Source organism: Toxotes jaculatrix, chromosome 17 (genome assembly GCF_017976425.1).
Source record: "Toxotes jaculatrix isolate fToxJac2 chromosome 17, fToxJac2.pri, whole genome shotgun sequence".
Taxonomy (NCBI): domain Eukaryota; kingdom Metazoa; phylum Chordata; class Actinopteri; family Toxotidae; genus Toxotes; species Toxotes jaculatrix.
Window position 1 is genome coordinate 6,533,590 of NC_054410.1, and position 20,081 is coordinate 6,553,670.

General features: G+C 42.5%; 1 protein-coding gene and 1 long non-coding RNA gene across 2 annotated transcripts in view; one reads left to right on the forward strand and one right to left on the reverse strand.

The window, feature by feature from the left end:
• The window catches only part of LOC121197038 (glutamate receptor ionotropic, NMDA 3B-like), a 60,739-nt gene that overhangs the window by 15,582 nt on the left and 25,076 nt on the right, over positions 1 to 20,081 (reverse strand). Inside the window, exons 2-7 of the mRNA XM_041060391.1 lie at positions 12,565 to 13,265; positions 7,092 to 7,588; positions 5,962 to 6,233; positions 5,016 to 5,252; positions 1,918 to 2,064; positions 1,505 to 1,650 (exon numbers count right to left, since the gene is read on the reverse strand). Of these exons, the coding sequence (XP_040916325.1) occupies positions 1,505 to 1,650; positions 1,918 to 2,064; positions 5,016 to 5,252; positions 5,962 to 6,233; positions 7,092 to 7,588; positions 12,565 to 13,265 (2,000 nt within the window). The remainder of the gene's footprint in view (positions 1 to 1,504; positions 1,651 to 1,917; positions 2,065 to 5,015; positions 5,253 to 5,961; positions 6,234 to 7,091; positions 7,589 to 12,564; positions 13,266 to 20,081) is intronic.
• Positions 1 to 20,081, forward strand: part of LOC121197041 — a 135,288-nt gene that overhangs the window by 3,536 nt on the left and 111,671 nt on the right. The gene's annotated exons all lie outside the window — the stretch shown is intronic.

Consider the following 20,081-nt stretch of genomic DNA (forward strand, 5'->3'; position numbering starts at 1 on the left):
TCTTCCATTACTGACACATCCATAATAAATGTGAGTTAAGGACGTCATACAATCATAAACCTGAATCATGTTATAATCAAGTAATGTATACAGGGAACAATATTTTGCAAGTAAACATATCCAAGATAAAACATACAACGGGGTACTTCTGTGCATGTAACCATACTGAAACTGGTTAGCCTCACCCCAAATCTCTTTTCCAAGTGTTCCCTCCCATGCTTCACAGTGATGGGCAAACAGCCAGTACATATAACACTTGCCCCACCTTGGACTACCTTTACAACATGATGAAAGACCTTTTATGTTCTCCACTGCCTTTGGCAGAGCTTTAACCAACTTACTTCTTTTGAAATTGTTCATGTCTCTTAAATTTGTGTTATTATGTCTAGTGCTGTATCTCCTTTTTATTTTTTTATGCATTATGTAAGGCACTTTCAATTGCCTTTGTGAATTAAATGTGTTATAAAAATAAACTTGCCTTGCCTCTTTGCTTTCATCTGCTCACTATCCTCATTCGACATCCAATTCAACCACTTGTCCTCGGCTCTCATTGCATCAGTCCGTCCCTGACCCTCATTCATTCCAGCATTCAACACTTCATTTAAAAAACCAAACAAAATAATTTTCTCTGATAAATGGCAAGGACTTTGTTAATGAATTTTATGTTATTCATTTGCTTTCACCTCACTTACACCCTGTGCTAAAATGTGTCTGGGTAAGGAAAAGCTCATGTTTATGCAGGGTGTAAATGTATGCGGCTCACAAAGCAGTTTGCATATCTGTCAGATGCAAAAGCAAACAGCATGTTTACTACGTATATGGAAGAAAACATCCACCAACAGGTTAGACACAACATCACTGCAGGTGAAAAAATGTAAGCCAAGATCAATCCTAAAACAGAACTTACTACACGTTCCTGTGATTTAGGATAGCAAAATATGTAGGAACAAGCATAAGCAGCAGTCTCTCCAAGCTAGAAAAACAGAGCATCCAAAATTTGAGTTGGTGCACAGGCACAAAATTAATGAATGGCTTGTAGAAGTTATTGAGATGTTACATCCAAATCTGAATGTGGGCTGGGCAGCTGGTGAATCACAAAATGTGGACATATCCAAGGAGTTGTTCCATTATTCAGTGCCTGTGGAAGGGCTCCAGGATTTGTCTCTACATGACATGATGAAATGTATTAAGTCCTTGCTTTTCATTGAATTTGAAGGTGTTTAAAATGATCCAAAATGACAAATAGTAGAAATACGACGTGAATTTTATTTTCTAAATAGCCCCTGATGGCTGTAAATCTGCCATTTTTGCTCTCGTCAGTAGATAGAATTGTTATGCACAGTCCGCGCAGAATGCAGACAGCTAGCAGATGTAAATGTGATCGGACTGTTTAGGTCCGAATTGCATTGTAATAGAAGGTGTAAATGAATCCCCCCCCCCCCCCCCCCCCCCCCACACACACACAAACGTGCATTGTGTGCATGTGTGCGTGTGTGTGTCTTACTTTAACATATGTACGCCTTCTGGGGTAGTGGGCTGGTTGAAGCGTCTCATGTAGTCGTGCATCTCTGGGAAACTCTTCTTCATGTAATCCTCAGCACTGCTCTCCCTCACCGTGCCAAAACGAAAGCCCAGGGAGGGATGGTGCAGCTGGGGAAGTGACACAGGAAGGCATGGGTGGAAGATGGGGAAGATCATGATGGGGCTCATAACAAATTCACTGTGGCCCTGAACTCCCTGCAGGGTTTAGGGATATGGAACGTGATAATCCTTCACAAATAATTCCGCTCTTTACTCATTAGCTTGTCCTTGTGTAAGATTAGCTTGTGTGTACATGTAGCTGTGACTCTATGTGTGTGTGCGTGTGGTGCTGATGTGCATGCAGTTGCAAGTTTGTGTCTTTGTGCACGGTCTAACCTTGTCGTCATGGATTCCTGAAACCTGCTCAAAGGTCTTCTCCCCAACCATGACTGCAGCAAGGTTGGCGGTGTAGCTGGACAGCACCAGTAAGCAAAAGATAGCCCAAAGGTTCATCAGGAAGCGCCCCGTCCAGCATTTAGGAGTCTGCAGAGTGGAGATTTGTAAAAAATTTGTTTGGCTTTGTTTTGGTTTTTTGTAATTATTAGCATAAAAAAATAATTAGACAGAACAAAAGGAGAACGAATAGCAGATCTTGATGATGAGTGAATCTAAAAATATCCAAGCTTTTTAATATCTAAGCTAAAAATGTCATGATGTCAAGACAAAAATTAAACAGTAAAGTGAGAACAAAATCTATACTTGAGAAATAAGGACAGGGGTCAAAACTATTAAAAATACAAGTGTGTGAAGAAAGGTGCTGTCAGGTGTAAACATAAATGCAGAGGACCCCCTGAGGCTCTCAACCTCCCCCTGCTTCTCCTTAAAGTTCCCAATTTAACTCCAAAGTAAAGGTAATCAAGTAAATCAAAACAAACCAGAAGAAGAGCTAATGCAGGAGAGGAACGGTAACAGGGTGTGACTGTTTGTGAGACACAGAAATATCTTTCCATGAAATTTTTTGCCTAGGGGAATGAATCCACCTGAACGCTGTTATCATTTATTTATTCCACCAATTAAAATCCACTTAACAGAAGAAAAGAGATGAATTTCTAGTGTTTTTAAAGGCTTGAGATTAATGAGACATTAATTATACAGACAAGGTTGTAACCTATTATTGCAAAGGTGTTCAGGATGTTTTGAACTCTTAGCATAATTAGTCAGTGAATTGAAAGGGGAGAAAGGGAGGGTGGCGTGCACATTATAAACACAAATTCTTCGGTAATGTTGTATTTGGGCAAGACGTGATCCAAGGGAAGTTTTAAATATATATATATATTTTTCCGCTATTGTGCTTACTTGAAGATAATGATCAGAGTGCCTTTAGTATTCTGTTTTTGCTTTTCAGTGAGGGGGAAAAAAGGAGCGGCCAAACTCTGATAGCATCCATGGCCAGCTTTCACACAGTGTAGAAATAATACCCAGGGAATGTGCTAGTTGTAGATGGAACTTTTAAAAAAAAGTAATCTCACAAACTAAGGTAGTGGATGCTTCTTGGCTTTGGAAGTAGTTTTTAAATATTACTGTACATAGTAAGCCAGCTGGACATGCTAATGATTACAGCTTATGGTTGTCCGAGTTTATTCCTTAGCCTTTTGCTCCTGTGTTTTTTGTTTTGGAAATGTTAAAAGCAATCAAAGCATTTTTCCATTTACCTTATTTGTTTTAAAGACTTTTAACCCTGTGAGCCCGTACGTATCATATATGATACCCACATTTCTGGGACTCATTGCATCACCATCAAGCATAAACTTTGCATTTAACCCTTTTAGATGAACTCTTATGCTCGTATACTGACTCCTGGTGGACCCCCCTCACTTTTCCAAATGTTTTGACATGTGTGATACAAACAAAAAATATAATTAGAATTTATTTTTTTAATTTTTTTTTTTTTACATTTTGTCAAAGGGACAAATAAAGAGTTCATATTTGAAAAATTAGAATTTTCTGACCATTCTTTCATAGTTCAGGTCTCACAGGGTTAAAATAGTTTAAATCTTATTACACCTGAACTCTACACTAAAGGTTTAGCAATAAATTACATGTTCACTGTCAACCCCAAAGCATAAATAAACATGACTTTTTGGCGCTGACCCAGCACACAAATGTTCAGAGAATTTCTCAAGGGCATTTTAACAGGTCATAAGGCTGCTAATGAACACAACCTGTTAATTGACACATTGCCAGTTGCAAGGATCAAACCTGTGACCTTTCAATTATGGGAAGGTCTGTCTAATCACTTTGCCTCTGTTCCACTGCAGCCATTTGCACTGCTTCCTTTAGGGACACGGCATGCGTTTAAAGAAAATTTATGATGGGATGCGTACTCACTAAGTGGAACTTGGTAGGATAGGCAGGAACAATTTAAGCTAATTATGTTTCAGTTGTTTATCTGAATGTGCTGCATGAAAATGTGACGAACAGGCATCAAGTTTTCATAATGATGGATTTTGGCACAGTATGGTGATGTTTAAAAAACAAAGAAAGCAGAGGACACACACATGCTTGTTTTTTAATCTGCCTTGTGGTTGGATATGTGATAGTGGGTGTGACATGATCAGTCAAATGTGACAAGTTTCTGAAGAATGCTGTTACTGCTGAGGTATGTTTAACATCTTTATACCAAACAAAAGGCATGAAAATAAGAGGGCTTTTTTTGTCTTTGAAGGAAAAGAGATTGTTTTTTTTATTTTGCTATGTATTTATTAATGGGGAAGATTTGCATATGTATGAGGATTTGACTTCCATTTGTCTTCAGCCATCAGATTTCCTTCTTATACTAACCTTTGTCGCCCAACTCTCCAACTTTGCCCACCCGCTTGCCCTCTCACCTTTACATCATTCTCTGTCTGCCCACCTCCATGTCCCCCTCATTCTGTTGCTTTTCTCATCTCCGCATATCCACTTACCCTTTCAACCCTATCTCACCATCTTTCTGTCAACCACCCTATTACCTTCTTTTTGAAGCCCATTTCCTGATTTGCACTCTCACCTTCTTTACCCCCGCTTGCCCTCTTCCCCCTGCCTTCTTGTTTTCAACTTTGTATCTGACTACTTCGGGGACTTAACCTCTACTCGCTCCCTCTTTTTCCACCTTCATCCATCCCCATCATCCTCGCCATAACTCCTTCAATCTCTGTCAGCCCACTTACCCTTTCCCCTCTCCCTCCCCGTATGTGCCTTATCCTCCTTGTAGCTCTCTACTTCATCACTGCCTACCTCCTTAACCTCTCCCCTATCCATCTTATCCCCTCCCTGGTCATCTCTATCATCTTTCTCCATGCCTCCTTCCCCTCTAACTTCCGCTTTCGACTTGCCCTTACGCTTTCTGTAGTCTTTCCCATAATGCACATCCCCTCCTCCCTTTCTCTTCCATTTCTAATCCCTGCCCCACCCTGCATTATGCCCATTTATCACAAACAGAAGAGCTACTTTACCTTGGTGGCGACAGTGCGTCCAAACAGTATGGCGTAGCACAGATTGAGGGCAGAGGAGTAGGAGAACACACGCAGTCTGTTCCTGCCATGGGGTGTCATGCCGAAGGGGCTGTTCCACTCGTACAAAGTGAGGAAGAGTGCAGTGAGATGCAGTGTGACGAAGATGCCCACCCACATGGACCAGTGTAGTGGCCACATGAAAGCTCCAATGGGCGCTGCAGTGTCCCGGCTACGAACCTGGTAGGACACAAACAAACACACCTGTGTAAGAGACTGGCTTGATACAGTTGGTTACTATCTGCACAAGTGACATGTAATTGTACAACATTGTGATTGCAATTCTACCTCAAGACTTTAGCGTCTTGTTAGTAAATTTAAATTAGTTCTAAAAAATAACATGTTTTTATTTTGTGTTCATTTTTGTAAGGACAAGAAATCACTTTTTTTCAATTGATGGAGTTCTCATTTTCAAATGGAACTTTGTTGTCGGATCATATTATGCACTGCAGTCTGTCAGCCACAGAGGGAGATGTTAACAAATCAAAGAATAACTGCAACATGTTTGAGGACTCTGCTAAGACGCCTTCACAAATTCCTCTCAGACTCATTATACACTCTTAGGCAGGCTCTCATTTTGAACTTTCATAATTAACATGCCCACTGAAAACTCTGCAATCTAATTATTCCCCAACTAATGATCTCCTGTTCCTTACCAGTAGACCGGGTGAGTGGGGGCATAAGGGCAATATTAAGTAGTTGCGATCATACTGGAATATTGTCAGCCACAGAGAAAGAGGTTGACGAATCAAAGTAACACTGAAGATGGCAATGGTGCCACTGCCTCACAGTGCAGTATATTTCTTGGTACATGCCCAGTGTCTTCTACAGTCATTAAAATGCAAACTCAAAATTGAAACAAACTAATGATGACTTTAAGCGATTGTACCAGAATGCCCAGGCTTGTGGAGTAGAAGGGCGAGGTGAAATCGATGACTCTGCTCCTGGCAGAATTGATGGAAAAAGAGGTGACAGCCATGTCAGCGGTTCCGCTCAGTAGGTCCCCGACCAGCCCCGTCCAGCGTCCTGTCCCGCTCAACGCCCCATACTTCCCGTCTCCCACAATATAGAGGTCAAAGGTGAAGCCCATGTCTTCTGCCAATTTTTCCAGCAAGTCAATGCAGTACCCATAGCAGCACTTCCTGAGGTCCTCTGGCAGGTCTAAGAGGAAAGAAGTGATGATGATGTGAAATTTATCCATTCAGATATTCATATGCATGCTTTGAAGTGTAAGGGATGAACTCCTGGGAATTTGTCTACAACCGTTGACTATAAAAAATGATCCTCACATGACATCTCAGCTTGTGTGTGTTCAGTGACCCTAGCATCCAGGATAGAACAACATTTAGTCACCTTAAATCTTGGGCTAGAAAAATGTAGCAACCTTTGGGGAAAAAGGTGTTCTCAACAAGATGATAAATTTAACTTTTTACTTTTTTATTTTTTCTTTCTACATTCTGCCATTTTTGCCATTTTGGTTTTTCTAGTAAACCTCCTTTTTCCCGCAAATTCATTGTATTGGCTTCTTTCATTTGCCATCTGCTGATATAAATCAAAGATATATAGGATGCCTCATATTCTATTGCTGTACAGTAGGGTGTGTGTATTGTAGACCAAAAGTCCTTATCCAGCAATATAGTACCTGGTATTTCTTTGACATGGTAGTCTTGATCTCTTATTGGTTTAACACCTTTTAATCCTCTTCATTCATGAAATGAAGATATAGCGGTAGAACTGATCCCTTCAGATTGCACCTACTATAGTTTTGAACTAGACTGACCAGCCATTATTGATTTTACTTCTAAAATCCACTTCAATCTTGAAGAGCAGTGCCACAGATGTGGTCAGGGACATAGCAATGAGATCTAAGCCAAAGAGTCTACTTTCAAGAAGCTGACTTTACATAAAAACCCTCATATTAGTCCTCCCACAAGTTAAAATGTTTCTGACAGAGTTCTATAACACACCAGTACTTCACCCCTACAGTATTCTAAATACAAATGCCAAACTAAAACTCACCATTGCCCTCCCAGTCTGCAGCTGTAGTGTTTGGGTTGTGCAGCTGGTTGAAAAGGCTCTGGATTACGTTAGACCGGTTGGTTCTGGGGTCCAGACAGAGCTGGCCAGCTGGACACAATCCATCCTCATCCACCTCCCGTGTGAAAACAAACGGATGTTCCACCAGCGTTACCACACGCAGGCGGTGTCCCTCGACAGAAAGTCCCGGCCTCCAGCGTCCTCCAATGTTGCTGTCCCCCTGGCCATCACCGCCCCTCACCCCAGCCCCAAGACCTTGTCCTTGGCTGCCTCCAAACCCTCCCACCAGCCCTAGGATCCCTCCCTCTAATTCCAGTCTGCCTCGGGTCCACTGGCCTACAGTAACCCAGGCCGGCTGGCCCAGAGCGCCCCTCTTCAGACTCCATACATGGAACAGCTGGGAGGAGAGGACCCGGGAGAGGCCAGCATCCACCTGGATCAGGCCTGTGGCTCCAGTGAAGGAAGTGTTGGAAAGAAATCTCAAGGGACAGAGATACAAACAGACAATAAGCGAGAAATGACAAAACTGAAAAAAAAGCAATATCCATGGGGTGTTGCAGTTTAGAAATATAGTGTGCAATAATGCACAACACTAAACCATCCAGAGAAAAAAAAGCAGGGAAAAGAGCAAGGAAAAAATTACAAACACTGGCGCAGACAGGCATGGTCTGGTTGTGCAGCTTTTAGCAAGTCTAGTCTCAGATGGGTAATTGCATCTCCCAGAAAGTCATAATTAAAAGTTAATGCAGTGCAGAAAGGGTCTCCTCCTATCTGCGAGTCCATACAGACAGTCATTGCAATTCGTCTCACTTGCCTGGTGACCCGCATTGGTCTTTACGGCAGAATATATTAGGAGGAGCAATCCCCATTCACACATAAATCTGCCCTGGCCTCTTGAACCATGCGGGGATTGTTAGCTCATGTCTTAGCATTTGATCATGTGGACATCATCAGGTGATGTCTCAATGTGAAGCCATACAAGTACTGTTTGGTCATGTCTTGATTAGTGGGGGATTGTCAGGAGGTCATTGTAAATCGCAGGGGTTGTTTAAATGTTAAAGTATGCAGGGATCACTGCATTCGGTATGTGGTGAACCGTGCAGGGACTGTCGATTATGTCTTGAGTCAAGGCTGGAAATGGCAAGTTTTCCTTCTTGTTAATGGAAGAGGTTGGTCAAGCCGTAGCCCTTTTTAAATGCAGGAAAATAGCTTCTCAGACTTTGTTCCATTTTCTCTTTTCTTTTTCCTTCTGTTCTCATTTCCAAGTTATATGTATGAACTGATGAGCATAGATTGTAACGGCTGCTGGAGAGCTTTCTCCGTTAAATATGGCATGTGCAAAGGAAAATTAAAAGACAGAATTAATCATGAGGGCCATTAACCTCAAGTCCAAGCCTAGCCTGGACTAAAGCTTGTCTGTACCACACAGAACAAATTGAAGTGAACATATGTAAAGATTTGCGTATTCTGCTTGTGCTTTTGTCCACTGCCACCATTTTTCACATTATGATTTACTTCAACAGTACAATATCAATTTACAGACCCATTCCTTGCACCACAATTTTCAAGAACCTGATTAAAAATGCCTCTGATTTGAAAGTCATTCCCATCCCATTCCACGAGAACTTATGTTTCCTCATCAGCAGCTCTCTCTGTCTCTTTGACCATAAAGCGGAAGTGCTAGCCTTGCCTTGAGCTGAAATCACTCATGGTAATAGCACGGCTGAATCATCATATCCCATAGACAGCAGATTCATCAAGACAACCCACTCTAGACTCATATACTATACTGAAGTGGCTGCGGCTGGCCATTACAGTATAGTATATGAAGAATTTAACCATAGGCTTCGCTTTACATCTGTTATATGAGCAGAGAAGTGCAAAGCCCCCTTTCCCACAGTCTGTGACATTTTTGGATTCATGCCCAGAGGGAAGAACGTGAGTTAGGAGTGTGAGATAACGCACAGATGAGAGCGGGAGTGTGATGTGTGCGACATGTTTTCAAGCAGCGTCACCTTTTAGTTATGGTTTCTGTGGGTTGCTGTGTTGCATCAGGACAGAGGCTGCATTTAAAGAATGACTGTTGATGTCAAAGCACATTGATAAGTCAGCCAGCAGTGTCAGAGAGGGATGGCTTCCTCTCACCGACACCTGGCCCGAGTCTACACAGCAAATGTCAGCAGAGTAGCCGGTAAATGATGACTCTATAAGAGAATCCCAGGCATGTGTCTCACTTTCTTATCACTCCATCTCCTTTAGTTTGGGGGGAAAGTTTACTCCCACTGTCTGTCTGTCGGGGGATGATACCAGACTTGCTTGTTTCAGTGGTTTTAATCTCTTCAGGGGAGATGGAATCAGCATGGCAGCTGTGTCGAGTGAGATGGCACTGACTGGCAGATCTCAGTCTGATAACAACAGCCCTCTATCTGTTTCCCTCCCTTCTTTCTTTTCCTCTCCTTCCTCACATCCTTTTCCACACAAGTTTCTCCTTCCTTTCCTTTGATTTTATTCCTCTTTTCCTTCAGCTGTTTCCTACTTCCTCTCTCTTTCATCTATCTGTTTTTCTTTGACTACTTTCTCCTTTCCCTCTAATGTATTTTTGGGAATAAGCACCCAGGGATTTTTTTTTTGATTCTGGACATTCGGAAGAACCACATCAAAACTGGATAGTTTCTTGTATTTGGCTTTATCTTTATTGCTCCAGTGCTTTGAATCAGAAACGGTAATATTGTAATACTGTGCTTTTTTTTTCTCTCTCATACTCACTCATACCTTCCTCTCTCGCTTATATCTCCAGACATCCTCTCTACCTCCCTGCCTTTCTCGCTCTGTCCCTTGGGCATTGAGCTGTTAATTGCCTTTTCCATGTGGAAGTCTCTCACTTCCTTCAGCTTTGTTAGGGCTCTCCGGAGCAATGGCATGTCTGTCTGTTGCAGGGGAGGGATAAGAATCAGGAAGTACACTGGAGGGCAAAGAAGTATAACTTGACGGGTTTGAATAGTGCGATAGAACGACCTCTTTTATCAGTCTCTCACGGGCTAGGAACAAAGGTCACTGGAACCATATAGTGGAGGACTCTATTATAAATAGTCTATTCTGATAGTGTGGACAGTGTACTAATTGGCCCTTCACAGAAAGATTGTGACTTTCCCCGGTGTCGTGATGAAGTCTCAGTTGATTTAAAAGCACTACTTATTGTTTTCTTTCTTGTCCACATAATAACAAGCCTAAAGAGTATACAGCTCTGTAAGGCTGAACATACGCACAGTGGTGTTTTGCAAGGGTTCAGCAGTGTTGTTACAAAGCATCTAGAGTGGTATCTGAATACCAAATTTCATGGCAAGTTATCAAGACATTTCACTTAAAAAGCTGCAAATGTCAACCTTGTGGTGGCACCAGAGGAAAAGACAGGGGGTTACCAAATAGCAGCCTTCATCCTCCAAGGGCCATTAATGTCTGTACACAATTTAAAGCCAGTCCAGTTAAATATGTCAGTCTGTGCCAAACTGGTGGACCTGCTGACTGACAGACATTGCCATCCATAAAGCCACATTGCTAGCGTGGCCAAAAATGAGCAACTTAATCACATTAAACCTAATAAACTTGTTTTTAACTCTAATAACCACTGTCCAATAATATTGCTTTGTGACACAACTCCCACTCCACTTGTTTTAGCCTCTGGCCCTCCATGCGAAATGATTCTGGCATCCCAGTGCTCAACTAAACTGCAGAAGGAGAAAACACTGTCAGAATCCAGCTTGTGATTATGTGGGTGTTGTTAATGATCACTCTTAGCTGGCAGGCACCGTGTGTGTTCAATATTTGCTCTGGGCCCATCTCAAACCACAAATCCTTCCCTCACCAATACAACATGACCACAGCAGTTGGATACACGCTGTTTTATCCATTGCAGTGCTTGAAAAATATCCTTGTCAACTGACAGAATGGAAATGTTTAACTTTGGAGTGAGTTTTTGGCACAGTTCTTCAGTGCATCATTCAGTATCTGGCACACATGGCTTAAGAGAGGTCATAAAGTATGAGTGTGAGTTTTTTTTTTTTGCTGTGTACAAATATGAGGATTTGGGGTTTTTCTGGTCTAACTAAAAAATATTTACACTTTTGTGAATATTACAATTTTTTTTTTTTCCTGTACGTGTATGTGATATCACAGACAGAACCTTGACAGAACCTGTGAAAGCTGTCAGAGGCCTTTTAAAAAGTGATTGAAGCAGCAGCTACAGCAAAGAGAAACAGATAAAACTCTCTGTCAGTCTGCGGATCTGTATGCCATAAAGACCTCCTCCCCACCCCCAGTATGACAGTGCTATTGAGAAGTTGCCACCCCCATGGTGCAGAGGACAGACAAGGGCAGCAACTGGAGCGTACAGAGCCACAAGTGGAGCCAGCAACACAAAACTCACAAAAACCCCAAAGTGTCACTCAGAAACCTATCAACTTTACAGACATTAAGTGGTGTGACTCGAGGAGTTTAATTGCACTTTGCCAATGTCATCCATGTATCATTTTGTGATTTATTTGGTGATTTAAATGTGTACACTTTTCTGACCTTGTCCAAGTATTTTAGATGCCCAGAAGCCATTATAAAAAAGAGAAGGCTTGGATTGGTAGCTGCGGGTGATATAGAGATTATTTACAGCCCCTTCCAGCCCTGACTGGACCACTGGTAATCCTATGTTGCCTAAAGCAATATATTTAATTTCTGGAATCATCCACTTTACTGAAGTTTTCTTGGAGAAATCTCTACTAGCTGCAGGGTACTTGCTCTGAAACTGACCCTTCGCTAAGTGCCAAATGTGGTTCAAAATTGATATTGTTCTAACATCTTAAAGGGTTGGTTCATCCAAATTACACACAAAAAACATATTTAAAATCTGACTTCAACTTCTACCAACAAAAAAGTCCCTATGAAAAATTCTGACAGTGAGGTCTGAAGATCATCCGATTGCAAGAACACAGTTTCTGGAAAGAGTTGCTGCTGAACTTTTAAAATGTCATTTTTCAGTGTTGTGGGCAAGGCAAACAAACTCTGTTCACCTCCACTGTATTGTGGTGGAGGTATAACACTCAAAGGAAGATATGTCATTTATCTTACACTTTTTGTTTTCAGCAACATCTTCAACCTGCTTGCCTAAGTCCAGAATTGGTAATGGCAAATGATAACTGAGGGTTTCACAAACATAGGGAGCACTTAAATTAGATTATGCCATGTTAAAAAAATATATACAGTTTAACCTAATTCTTTATGCTAATTAGTTTAAACCAAACACCCAGAATATGTAGACTGACCTCTTATCAAACTAAATTTTCATTTTTGTTTAAACCAAAATTATCTGCAGTGCTGGAATATACTAGAGGTACATGAGAACATGATATTTGTTAATAATTAAGGTGAACTGACCCTTTAATTTGTGTGTGTATGGAAGTGTGTATACCTGGCCAGATATTGTCCTGAAGAGGGCAGCTCGTGGCGGTTCGGTTTGTCATAACAGTTCACCATGTTCTGGATCAGTGCTAAGTCTGGTCTCACCATGGTCGCCGCAGTGACCGCCCGGCCAATCAACTGCAAAGCATCCCGGATGTAGAAACTGATTGGCTTACGACCGACCTCCCCATAGGCTAGCAGTCCAAGGGGACCTCCTAGAGTGTGTAGCGAATCTGGAGACAAGGGGTATCCCATGATCCACTGCAGTGCTGGTAGTGATGGAGCGAGGCGCTGAGCGGCCCGCAGGACAGAGGAGAGACACTCGGGATCAGAGCCCAGAAGAAGAACAGAGGAGATAGGAGAGGGGGAGCGCAGGAAACGGGTGGAGAGGATCTTCAAAGCCTCTTCTTCCATCTGATCCTCCCTCCTCTCCTCGCTGGCCTCCCCCCTTCTATCTCCACCCCCTGTGATGCGGGTCATATTGATGATGTCCCACAAATGCCAGGTAGATCCACTATGCCTCTGTAGATGAGACAGCAACCCATCACCTCCTTCCTCCCACCCGGGGCAGATCACAGCTGCTCCTCCCCAGCTCCCTTCCTCCCGGCTTCCCCTATCCCTGTCCCCTTCTCCCCCCTGCAGGACTGCCAGCAGCAGGCTGCCCAGGGTTGAAGGAGGCACACGAGCTGACATCTGCAGGTGGAATCGGTTCTGTCAGAGAGGACAGAAAGAAGAAGGTAGAAGAGTTAAATGAACAGAAAGAGGTGGAGGAAGGAAACATTTTTTTAAAAAGTGAGACAGTGGGAAAACAAAGTAAAAAGATGGAGGAGTGAACAAAAAGGGAGAAAGGGAAGGGAGGAGAGAAAAGAGAAAACAAGATCAAAACAGAGATTAATAGATATCGCCAAACCCCAACACCTCGGGGCTGAATAACATAAAATCACATTAAACGCAGCTTTTATGAGCACCAGAGTTCTGCAAAACAATCCCTGTCGCTGCAGTAATTCACCACAACACTGATCAGAAACAATCAGTCACATTTGTTCATTATCTCTCACTCTGAATGAGAAGAGTTGCACTGATATAAACAAGGAGTCAATGATTCGCATCTAATCTGCGACATCACAGTTGGCTTGGCAAGACAACAGTAGCATCCACAGTTCATCCAGAAGCCCGCATTTCCAAACCCCACTGAAAACACTGGCTTGTTTCATACTATTCCAAAATGGATAACACTGTTGTCCTTGAATGCAGCTCACAGATGGACCTTCCCCCTCCTTCCTTTGGGGCTTCTATCCATTTTTCATCCTATCAGTGCTCCAGGCAAGGTTGAAGGTGGGGGGGGGGGGGGACTGCTTTCATATAGAAACCCGAAAGTTAAGCTTGACATGACTTAAGATTTGCTTTGGATGGCTCACCCTCATTGAACTGAGATGATAGGTATTCACTACACTCTATGCTCATAAACACCCTCTGGCACTAATACATACACATTTTCAGCATCTGTATAACATATGACAAAGTGCATGTGCACACACACACACACACACTGTATATACGCTAAATCTGTGCAGGTATCCATTTAGTATGTGCATAGAAGCTTGTGAAATACACTCACACACGTGCCTGTGTGTTTGAAGATGAGATATCTAAACCTAACTGCAACCCACACTCACGCACATTCATTCAAATGAAAATATTCCGTCGGGGAGTACAAAGTAAACAGAGCGACCCTCTGCTTAAAGTCCTTGAGTCCCTTAGGAGAGTATGGAAAAAAATATTTAGTTGAAGTCTGGAGAGACATGGATGAATTAATGCCTGGTGTGCATTTATCCTCTTTGGAGAGGCTAGGTGTGTGCAAAGGGACAAGTGAAGATAGGTCTCTTTGTCTGAACTCAGTGGGGGGCCAGAAAGGTGGTGGTAGTGGGTAGGTGGGAGTCGAGGTGTGGGGGCGTTGGTGGCGAGATGGCAGCGGGTGGGACAGAAGAACAGAAATTGGAAGGAGGTGCCTACTACAGGTGTTATTAATGTCATGCGTATAATACTAGACGATAGAAGATCAAAACTGTGCCTCGAGGCAGCTCGAGGAATTAGTATGTAAATCTATATCTGCTCTCATTCTATATTTCTATACCTTAAATAGGAATGCTTGACTATGTATGGCTATGTTATGTTACTGAAGAAAGTACACATTAAAGTTTAGACTTTGTGAAAAGTCTAAAATGTAGATGATGTACATCCTGTGCAAAAAGCTGTAAACTGCGCTCCTTGTGAATATAGCTTGTTAGAAATCCAGAGAAGGATTCTTGCTAAATGCATCATTGTCAGATTAATTGTAATAATGATCATCTGCGGTACATCCCACAGCTGTGTCAGCTGTTTCGTACCACCATTATTTTCTCTTGCATTTCTCCTCCACCAACAATTGTCGCTAACTTGCTTGACTTTTAAATAGATTCTTTTACAATTTCATTTACATTTGAGTGTTTAGCTGGAGCTCTTATCCATAACGACTCACAAGGAGCACAACAGTGGGGACGTGAGAGCAATAATAAGAGCTAGCCGCTAGCATTATAGAGGTTGTGTTTCTAGTTGCTGCTGTTAGGAAAGAAAGCAAATTAGAGTGAATGGAGGCGGCAGATGTGGGAGCCGTGATGTGATTCTGAAGAGATAAGGGGATATGAGGCTTTTCGTGAAGACCCTAAGATGGGGGAGCTTTCAGCTGTTTTGAATGGAGGGGGAAGGACTTCTTAAAGAATTCTGTGAGCAATCAAATGTGACAAGCACCAAAGTGGACCCAATGAAACTTAAAAAAAGGACATCACTGGAGTTATTGCCTATTACAGCAGCAGCCACTTCTTGCCTGCATTGGAATGTTTCGGCACAATTAATTCCAGTGATATATTAGAGCAGTAACTCCCAAGAGAACATTTTCTGCTGTGCTTATAGGTACAAATCTGATGTACAGTACTGCCTAAAAAAAGTTTTGTTCAAAGCAGTGTACATTAATAAACAACGCCAAATAAGAAAGATCACCAAAAAGTTTCTGAGTATACACAAACCTGCAGCTCTGTGCACTGAAAATGTATGAAATATTTCAGCCAAGAGATTGATTGGCTGTGTTAGATTAAGTATTAGCCTCATACTAGGTGGATTAAGTGCTCATGTGTAGAGGCGTAGTGAGCTGACTTTGTAGAGCTGCAGTCGGACTAAGAGAGAGCTTATACCTGTTTACTTAATTCTCTTTTGTTGAAAGCTGCTTGGCCATATTCTGACAGACACCACTGAATTAAAAAAAATGCATCCCCACTCATTAAAATGAGACCACTTTGTTGACGCAAGGGGGGTATCGATGAAGACGTTCTTCGGCAGAAAAATTGAGTCATCAATCAAAGAAGTTGAACTTGGCTCAACTTTTGCCAGACAGCATATACTCCTGGGAGTCTACTGTGTAACAGCGAATGGTGTAATTCAGCTGTTTTATCATGTAATGCTGTGATGAAATATAAAAAACAGAATATTTGCAGCCGTGATAACTTAACCAAAGTGTTAAAATTGTGTCTTACAGTATTTTAAACCGCTATACAGCATTTAAACAGGGTTTAAGCCTTCAGGCTTGTTAATCTGTTTCTCAGACTGGACCTCTTGGATCTTTTTTAATTGTCTCACCAGTACTTTCAACAACACGCCAGCAATTCAGCCCAGCACAGGGCTGTTCTTTGGTATGAGCGCCTGCTAAAGCCAACTATCTCCAGATTGTTTCTTTTTGGATCCCAAATGACAAAACTTGAACAAGAAGGTCTTTGACGATTCTTGAGTGTGTTGTCTGCTCAATGGGACTCTGCTTGAGCTAGCTGATACTGACATATGGTAAGCCAGAGAACCTACTGTGAGCTTGCCTTTTATGCCTGTCCCTTAGTCTTTAGTCTTTCCACTCACTGGTTTTCTTTATGGACACTAATGAAGAGCCATTTGTCACTCAGTCTCAAACAGGCTGAAATGAAACGATCTTCTGTCAAACAATGACAAAATCCTACATGTAGCATCTTAAAGTATTGCACTGTATCCGGAACAATGAAATCCCTGCCAGTCATCACTCCAGCTTAATCCTGTGTGTGTCTTAAAAACAAGTTGGCAGCATCAGTGTTTATCCCCTTGACACACCAGATTTAACCTATGTGTGTTTAATATATGCATATATAGCTGCATACTTGTGTGCGAATGCTTACGACAGACATTCAAGTCCACTGAGGCTGTCTGCATGAATTTGTGGTTGTTTTTGACATCCTGCGCTTTTGCCTTGGGTCGGGGCCAACTTTGTTGTTGCAGTTATCGGACATTTGAATTTAAAATGTCATTTTTTAGCGGACCTGAGGGAACCGGAGTCGAGTTTTGATCTCTAGAGGAATGCAGGCAGTATATTTTCTATGATGTCACAGTCTAGACAAGATAAAAGGTGACTGTGCTGTCTGGAACTGGAAAGTTTGCAGACTATTGGCAGTTTCTTCTGAAACACAGAGGCATTTCTTTTCTTTTCTTTCTTTCTTTTTTTTTTCTGGATTTGTTTCGGTGTGCAGGGACCGGCGTCCAGACTCTAGCTCTACTGCTCACGTCAATCCAGACCCAAGCTGATCTTTTTCTAAAGTATACAGGTCTTTTTAAGGCTTGGTTAGAAACATAATGGGCGTTTTCTCAAAGCAGCTACACATTTTTGACCTGTAAGGGCCTCCAGTGTGCATATGTGTGTGTATATTGTGTGTATACTCTTATCTTTTTTTCTGTTCTCAGGTATAAGCTTCATCTGCAAGTGCAAGGTTAGAAAGACTTAGAAGTAGGGATGCAAGATAAGCACAGCTAAAAGGAATGTCAGCATTATTCCAGTATAAAATATAAAAATCCATACCCCTTCTCACACATCTGCAAATTAGGAGCCTCGAACTGAACCTCTGCCTCTACTAAACAAATCGAGAGTGCTGTTTGATGCGCTCACCCGAAGATTTTTAAGACCTTTAAAAAAAAAAAAAAAAGTGTGTGTGCACAAACACATGTGCTTGAAACCCCCACACACAGACAGGAGACAGGCATGCATGCAGGAGGCATCTACAAACATGCACACACAGGCACTGCTGCAAGAACACACAGATACAGTACAAACACACCGTGGTGTGAATACTCGAGCATAAACCCAGAGGGATCTTTGGGCAATGTGGAGTAAGCAGACCGACAGGAGTGCGTTGAATCAGAACAGGAGGGAGCAGCTCCCAGTTACTGAGCTCATTCCTTATTTAGGCCTCAAGAAGAAAAGCATCAACACTTGGAAGGTGTGCAACCGAATGCACAAAAAAAAGGGGCACAGAAGAAATGGCAGCAACTGCAGTTTCAGAGCTTATTAAAAGCAAGTTGGAGCAAAAAGCAAGGAGTTGGGAAGCATGTGTGTTTGTGGGTGTGTTGGAGGGTTTGAGAGGCTGAGAAAGGCTAAAGAGGCCTAAGATGAAGCTCTGAAATACTGGGTGTCCTTCCTGCACAGCTTCAGGCAAGGGATCTCTTTAACTCGCTGCAGCTTGACTTACTGCTAAAGCTCACTGCAGCCCCGGTCGGGCTTAACATTGAAATCATGAATCATTTGCATCAAGCAAAGTGCCGGCTAAGAGAGCGAGGGCCTGTTTGGAGTTGCTCTCACCGTTAACATCTGGCAGTGCGGACCTCTGCCTGAGCCTCTGAATGACTACTTTGCTTCCTCCTCTGTCCAGAAACAAAGCTCATGGTCAGGGCAGCTCTCCAAGCAACAACACTTTACTCAACACATTAATATTTCACCAGCGCTGTCACCAGGTGAGTTGGCTGTATGTGGAGAGGATGGGGGCAGAGATAGGAAAAGAGACACAGAGAGAGGGAGAGAGATCAGTGTGTGAATGTGAATATATGTTTGAGATGAAAGACGGAAGAGAAATTGATAGGTGGTTTAATATCCGTATTTGTGAGAGGCGGTAAAAGGTGATGGTTTGCATCTGAATGTGTGGGTGCAGTGAAAAGGAGCGAGAGAGACAGAGATGGTAGTGTGCTTGTGTCTTAAGGAAGACAGAGAAAGATTTTCTCAGCGGGGTGCAAGCCTTACATTTCAAACACCTGAGATGAAAACCGAACGTATCATAGACTGAATGTCAGACTAAAATGTCACAGGAGATGTGGGCTCACATGCATACGTAAAATAATCTAAATCTAACCAGTGCAATTCGATTTAGCCTGCAGTGCACAACTAGTTTCCTGTCAGGATAGTAAGACAGGAGCAACTAGTATCACGTGCTCTCATTAGCTCATGAATAATGAATAAAGAAACTGTTGAATGTGTGTAATTTTCTCTGACTTTTTCTCACAGTCCAAACAAACATCCATGATTGAATAAGGCCAGCCAGAGTTGTTTGCATAGTTAATGAAGCAACGCTGAGCAGCACTCCTTACTTGACCAGACGGTGGCTAACCGAGCAGTTTGCCGTGCTGTTGTATGCAAATTGCATTGTTTAATTTTCCCCTAATTTCCTTACGTCTCCTGGCGCTAAGTGTAATATGGGTGACTTTAATCTTACTCAGCCATGCTGTTGGGGACTGGAGCTAAGCTTGGTGGGGAAAGAAGCTGGCGCTGTTACACACATGCAGCACAGACACACACACACACCAAACTGCAATGCACATGCAGACAGGGGCAAATTACTTTTACGTGCTTATACGTGCATGAAAGTATGCCACACTCGCGCATGCACGCAAAACACAACTGTGAAGCAATCAGCCACTTAGTACAGCAAATGACTATGGTTATCTAAGCATAACAGCGTGTTGGCTCTGAGAAACAGAGTGATAAGCAGTAAGATACACACTATTAGGCGCCACCACAGGACTGGCCACAGATTGAAAGAGGGCTAAATCTTGTTTCACAGTTGATGGAGGTGGTGCCATGTCTGTCTGATCGTCACTGCTAAATTGCAGATGCAGATGCTTTAAGTCGATCCGTTTCTGCCCACCATCTCCCTTACAGTGATCGAGCGTAAAGCTGTGCGAGAGATTGTGGTCTATGGGGGAGAAAGATGAAACAGCAGGCAAAAAGTGTAAAGCACACTTCGAATTAGGTTTTATTACAGAGAAATGGTTGCTCGTTGCTTAGGCTGCTCGTAGCAGTCACAATTTGGCAAGTGCTGGAGGTATGAGTGTGTTGAGTCCATTAAACATAAGGACCTTGTTAGTTTCCTTCGTGGTGTGGGGTGTCGTGGTGCGGGGTGAAAGGGGGTGCGTTCTACAGTAACATCGTAAAAACACCATTGTAGTCCTGAGTGATTGTGGGAAAAACCATAAAAGTCTTGACGGGCCATGTCTCCACTTTCCCTGCAGGCTCTTAGTTTATGGGGATCATTCTGAATGAGAGAATAGGCTGAAAGAAAATGGGGTTTGTTCATTTTGTCCATTGGCGTCAAACCAACCGTAGCAAGGTGGATGTGCTTCTGTAGCTGTGTAAGTCAAAACTTGAGTATGTGTACG